The 6,528-nt window shown below is 49.3% G+C and overlaps 1 protein-coding gene across 4 annotated transcripts in view; it reads right to left on the bottom strand.

The window, feature by feature from the left end:
- Positions 1–4,041: 4,041 nt before the first annotated feature.
- Ece1 (endothelin converting enzyme 1) overlaps positions 4,042–6,528 on the bottom strand; it is a 95,885-nt gene continuing 93,398 nt past the window's right edge. For all 4 annotated transcript variants that reach the window (XM_004850505.4, XM_087215655.1, XM_004850503.3 and 1 more), the window contains one exon: positions 4,042–6,396. In XM_004850505.4, the coding sequence (XP_004850562.1) occupies positions 6,220–6,396 (177 nt within the window). In that variant the 3' untranslated portion in view covers positions 4,042–6,219. The remainder of the gene's footprint in view (positions 6,397–6,528) is intronic.

Here is a 6,528-nt window from a genome sequence, read left to right as displayed (position 1 = left end):
CTTTTTCTTTGCAGTGCTGGGGATTGAACCCAGGGCCTCTGGCATGCTAGGCAAGCACTCCACCACTGAGCTACACCTCCTACCTCCTATTCCTTCACTATGGTGTCTCCAAAGGGGATGGAAGCAGGACCTCACTAGGAAACCGTTTTACACTGAGCCACGTCCCCAGCCTCATGATGTCTCTCTTTTTCTTTCTTTTTCTTTTTTGAGACAGGTTCTTGCTTTGTAGTTCCCAGGCTGGCCTCGAACTCGAGGCAGATCTCTTGCCTCGGTCTCCTGAGTGCTGGGATTACAGGCATGTGCCACCACGTCCGGCTCTCTTGATGTCTCTTAAATCTCCTCTCCCTTATTCTGCATCTCCATGCTTGTAGCTGCAAGCAGCAAGAGTTGTTAGGATCTGGCTTATTTCTCTGTTTCAATAACCTGAGATTCATATGTAGTTTTATTTCCTCTCATTGTTAATTTTTTTGGGGGGGAAAGGTGAGTGGGAGATTTGAAACAAAGGAGCTATCACTATCTTCCCAGCCTGGAACCACTGGTAAATTCCTTTGTTTCTTTGTTTTGAGGTAGGGTCTTGCTATGTAGTTCAGGCTGGCCTTGAACTCACTGTGTAGGCCAGGCTTGCACTTGCACTGATCCTCCTGCCTCAGCCTCCGGTGGGCTGACATTATAGGTATGCACCACCATGCCCAGCTAAATTCATTTAAATTTAATAAAACCCTGTCAAATTGGCCTCAAAATGGTTTAACAACTGGCTCTTCCATCCCCAATGGGTGACACTCCTTGTTTCCTTACATCCTCACCTGCACTTAATATCAAGTGTGACCATTTTTGTCAATATTATGGGGAGAAATAGTATTACTTCATTGTGATTTTCACTGCATTTCTCATATGATTAGTGAGACTGTGCATCTTTTCCAAAAATTCTTTTAAATTTTTTCTTCTCCAGTCTATTTAAAAAAATCTTCTGCTTCCTTTTCATCTGGTAGGGTTTTATTTTCCAGGAGTTGTTTGTATATATTCTGAGTCATTTGCTATATATGTTGCAAATATATTGGCCCAATCTGTTACTTCTGTTTTAATTTTATTTAATAGTATCTTTAAAAAAATTTTTTTAAAAAGCTTTTTTTTTTGGTACTGGGGATCGAACTCAGGTCTTTCCGTTTGCAAGGCAGGTGGCGGAACCACTGAGCTAAATCCCCGGCCCCAAAAATTTAAAAAATATTTAAAGGTGGTGCTGGGGATGGAACAGAGGACCTGCATGCTAGGCAAGTGGTGGACCATTGAGCCCCAGCCCAGGCCCCAGCCCCCTTATAACTTTTTTTATAATTAAATTTTGATATTGCTAAATGTATCAGTCTTTTGTTAGGTTTTTCTTTTTCATTTGTATCCTTTAAAAGATAGCTTTCCCAATACAAAGTTATAAACACATTGCTATGTTTTATCTAATTCATTTGTGGTTTTTGTCTGCTTGGGTCTCCTATACATATAGAACTTAGTACTGTAAGTAGTATGAGAGAAGTGGATCTAAATTTATTTTTTCCCAAGTGCATGTCTCAACATCATTGTTAAATGGTTCATTTCTCCACTCTTTTTTTTTTCCTTTTGGCAATAGTAAGGATCCAGCCCAGGGCCCCACACATATTAGTCAACTGCTCTACCACTGAGCTACAGTCCCAGTGTCTCCAGTCATTTAAACTGTTTCCATTATAAGCCTATATGGTGGCACATACCTGTAATCTCAGCACTCAAGAGGCTGAGGCAGGAGGATTGCTTCAAGTTTGAGGCCAGCCTGGGCTACATAGTGAATTCAAGTCTAGGCTGAACTATATAGCAAGATCCTGTCTCAAAAAAACAAAACAAAACAAAACAACAAAAACAACCAAACAAAAAACCCAAAGCCTATATGAACCCCCACATATATACAGGATTGTGTCTGGCTTCTAATGTATTCTAATTATTCAATCTCTATTCCTATACCAACACCATACTCTATTATTTGTTATTGATTTATATTTATACAAGTTATATGGATCCTTCATTGTTCCATTTTTTTTTTCCAAAATTGTCCTGCCTATTTTTTGTACCCTCTTTCACCTATGTGAATTAGCTTATCAAGTTTTAAGAAAAATTATCTTTGGAGTCAAATGTGGTGGTGCATGCCTGTAATCCCAGCACCCTAGGAAGCTGAGGCAGGAAGATTACAAATTCAAGCCCAACTTGGGCAGCTTAGTGAGAACCTGTCTCAAAAAGAGAAAGAGAAAATGAAAAAGGGCTGGGGATATAACTCAGTGTGAAGGCCCTGTGCTGTCTTTGGTACTGCCAAAACAAATTATCTTAGGAGTTTGGTTGAGAGTACCCTGAGATGATGGGTTAATTTGGGTGATACCTGGCCTTATGTATTCTATTGGACTTCTCTGTCCATGGGGAGGGTTTTTGTCTGTATTTACTCAGGTCTTCTTTTTTAGTCTTCAGTTTATAGTTTTATAGTTTTCTTTGTCAAAATCCTGCCCATTTCTCATTGGTTTCATCATCGTACTAGGTTCTTTAAAAATGTAGAGTCGCCCAGGGATGTAGCTCAGTGGCACAGCACCTGCCTGGCAAGCGTGAGGCCAAGTTTGATTCCTGGTACCAAAAAAAAAAGTATATAAAAGTGTAGAGTTGCCTCTAATTCTTCTCTCTACACTTGCCCCATCCTTCCTGAGAGCCTCTTTCCGGTCCTTCTGCTTACACAGTTCCTGACTACAGCTTGCTCACATTTTTGTTGTTCCCAGGTACTGAGGGGTGCTGCAGGGCACAGCCCTCAGGGCCAGGCTGGGGTTTCCAGTCTTGTGTGGAGAGGGGACATGTTGACTTTGGGGGAGGATTTGTTACTAACAGAGGAGGGAGGAGTGGAGGGTGAGGGAGAGGAAGGTACCTGCTCTGTTGGTGGGAAGGGGGCACCTGGAGGGCAGGTATCTGCAGGCCCAGGCTGGGAATCTGGCAGGAAAAAAACTGTCTCCCTTCTTGGAAAAGGAGTGGGCAGCTCCCAGTACCGGAAATTGAACTCAGGAGCTTGTGCTTGCCAGGGAGCTGGAGTGCCACTGAGCTAAATCCCCGGCCCTCCAGCATTGTTTATTAAAGAGGTCTTTCTTCCAGTGAAGGTGTTTGGCCCCTTTGTCAAAGATAAGGTGGCTGAGTGTGTTTGGAGTTGTTTCTGCATCTTCTAGAATGTTCCATTGATCCTTTGGTCTGTTTTTGTGCCAGTACCATGCTGTTTTTATCGTGGTGGCTTGGTAGTATAATTTCAAGTCAGGGATCGTGATACTCCCTGATTTGCTAAAAGGAGAAATTTGGACACAGACACACAGGCCGAAGGCCACGGGAAGGTGGCAACAGTGGGATGCAGAGGGCCAGCAAGGCACCAGAAGCTGGGAGACAGACATGGAGCAGATCCTCCCTCACAGGCCTCAGAAGGAACCAATCCTGCCAACCCCTGGATCTTGGACTTTTAGCCTCCAGAACCACAGGACTAAACTCTTGTGTTGCATAAGCCCTAGCAAACTCACACTCTGGTGGGAGATCCAGGTGTCCAGGTGTGTAAGCCCATCTGATCTGGACTGAGACATGAGGAAGGGCTTCCTAAAGGTGATGCCAAGTTGGGCACTGAAGGATGGCTAGGAGTTGATTAGGCAGAGAAGTCACGGGAGAACACTCTAGGCAGAGCAGGGAGCAGGTGCAAGCCCAAGAGAAGGCTCTTCCTTGAACCTCTCTGAATGTCCCTGCTCCTGTTGCCTGTCCAAGCCTCAGATCTGGAAACTCCTCTGCTCCAAGACAAGGAAATCTGACTTTTTCCTAGAGGCCTCATAGGCCGGGGCAGTGATAAGTGTCTTTCTCACCAGCAGGAACGCTCACACAGCATCTCTGTGGAGTGGCTGGGTGGGTTGCAGGTGCGAACCAGTGGGCTTCATCAGCATTCAAAACCTCTGCCCTGGGGCTCTGGCCTGGGGCTCTCCCACAGCCCCACCCCACCCAAGAAGGACAGACACCCAGACTCAAGGCCCCAGTATAAGTACTTTATTTTAATTACAATAGTGCCACAACAAAACTACAGTAGCACGAAACATCCTAATACAAAAAATAGATTCCCTGCTCCAAACCCCAGGACTGTGTACCCGCAGAGGGGGCAGCTTAGAGAGGCTCCCAGGCCTAAGGGGCGAGGCTCTCATGGAGCTGCCTCTGCATCCAGCACCCCTGGGGCCCTGCCACCTCCCAATCCCCAGCACACACCCTGAACAATGGGCACAATGACACTGGCTTCTCCATGGCAGTGCTGACATTTTCCAGCCTGCTTCCTCCATGGGGAAGGCAGAAGGTGGAGGGAGAGGAGGTGCAGAGAGGACCAGGGCTGGGAAGGGGTCACCCCTGTGTGGCTGATACTGGGCTCCAGCTCCTTTCCTGCTTCCTGTCTCATTTTTCGCCTGAAGAGCTACCAGGCCTTGAATTTGCTGGCAGTGCCTGGGGCCTCGGATAAGCCTGCTTCCAACCCCCTGTTCCAGCTCTGAGGCTGACCCAAGGCTGGCAGGGCTGTCTGCTTTGTGGGCAAGGAGAAGCCTAGCTTCCTAGGCTAGGGGCATGCATCTTTGGGGGCCTGGCCAGCGGCACTGATGAGCGGCCTACCTGTCTCGGGGCTGGCTTCCCTCAGCATGCTTTGGGGCCACATTGAGCTCCACTGGTGGAGCCCAGGAATCTCAGTTGGAGAAGGTGCAGCTTCAGGGAGGGGATGACATTCCTGGTTCCTGACACTACGGGCTGCATGGGGTTGAGGGACCTTCCCCTTATAGCCTCTTCTTGCCAACAGCACCCCAAAGGAGAGAAGCGCTCCACTTCCAGGTACTGTCTTGATCCAACCCAGGGGGCTCCAGTGGCTGGAGCTTTCAGGGAGTTCAGGGTGGCTGTTGACTTCCAGAGCTGCTGTCTTGGGGATAGTGAGGGGCGGCCTGGTGGGCACCAGGAACGGGGGTTCCAGTCAGGACACTTGGGGGCTCCACTGAGGAGGCTAAGGGCCTCTGGGGCAGGGCTATTTCCTTGGTGGTGCCAGGGGCTGCAGCCTCAATAATAAGGCACTAGTGACCCGGGCCTGGAGCCAGGCCAGGCTGGGTGGGGGTGGGGGGTGGAGCTCAGAGGGAGGGTTTAGACCTTGCAGGAGACAAGGAGAGCTGATGCCCCTTTTCTCCTTCCCCTGGGAAGAGGATCAGCAAGGCAGACTCCGCAGTGGCTTGGATGGGAGGATTGCTACAAAGAGGCAACAGGTCCCTGGGACAGAAATGGGGCAACCAACACAGGAGGTTGGGAAGCGGACATCTATGGACAGCAGTACGTCTGATGGGGAGGGTCAGCCCACTGGGTGACCAGGGTCTTCAGGTACTCTTAGCTTGTGTTCAAGGGCTCTGACCTGGCCTCATTCTACTGCGGCCACTAATCCCCCACTGTGACACTGGGGATCAGAACTTCCTTGTTGGGGTTCCCAGGGGCTGTGCCTCCGAGCAGGGTCCCCAGCTGGCTCCCCCTGCTGCCTGGCCCCCAGTCTCTTTCCTGTCCGTGCAGGTGATGGCAGAAGCTGCACTGCATACTCCAAGGGCTGAAGTGGCTCTATCTGGGCACCTGCTCAGCGGCCTGGGGGTCCCTCCCTCCGCCCAGCCTCAAAGTGAGGGGTACCTCAATGGGGGCTTCCTTTGTCCACAGGTTATTTAGAAAAACAGAACATAATAAATATACCAATCCTTTCCTAAAAAAAAAAGAGTTTTAAATGCATTTTTCCCTGAAGATTTCCAGTGTATTCCATAATGTTTAAAAAATAGTTTCCCCAAAAATATATCTTTAAAGCATTCAACACAGTGGTATTTGTGGTATATCTGGCGCTGGAGGTGGGCGAGGGGCTGTGTCCCACTGCCCTTGTCGGTGTGGGGCCCAGGCCCGGCAAACACCAGCCTGACACCTGGAAGTCGCTAAGTCAGCACACAAATGCCCGGGATGACAGGTCTTTTGGGGGACCAATCCTAGGTAATGCTGAGAGCGTCTATCACGGGCAGCAAGATGACATCTACAATCCCTCCATGTAGGGAAGGTGGCTGGGCAGTGCCCTGGAGCCCAGCAGGAGGGGCAGACCGGCAGCCCTGTCTTCGGGATTTGTCCTTGGCCCCTTCCCCTCCTCCGCCTTGGCTCCCTGTGCTTTGCCCCTTACCAGACCTCACATTTATGATGCGGGTTCATGGGTGAGCCAGGCGGGCAGTGGAAGTGTTTTGAGAACTCCTTGGAATTGGAGAGGGAGCCAATGACCCGGAAGCGGGAAGGGCTGTGAGGGTCAGTGATGAGGCCTTCGTGGGAGCTCTCTGGCGTGCGGACTGAGCACCAGACCTGAGGGGGTAACAGGAAGAAGCTGGGGTCACTGTTGAGGTCCTGAGGCCATCAGAACGGTCCCATCATAATACCAGCTGAATGAGCCCCTCACCTGGTCCTGAGATCTCAGCATGTCAGGTGGGCCTGCCA

Source organism: Heterocephalus glaber, unplaced genomic scaffold (genome assembly GCF_053883595.1).
Source record: "Heterocephalus glaber isolate CG9 unplaced genomic scaffold, H.glaber_assembly_v1.0 deba00001452, whole genome shotgun sequence".
Lineage (NCBI taxonomy): Eukaryota > Metazoa > Chordata > Mammalia > Rodentia > Bathyergidae > Heterocephalus > Heterocephalus glaber.
The sequence above is the reverse complement of the archived record's forward strand: the minus strand, read 5'-3'. Positions and strand labels throughout refer to the sequence as shown.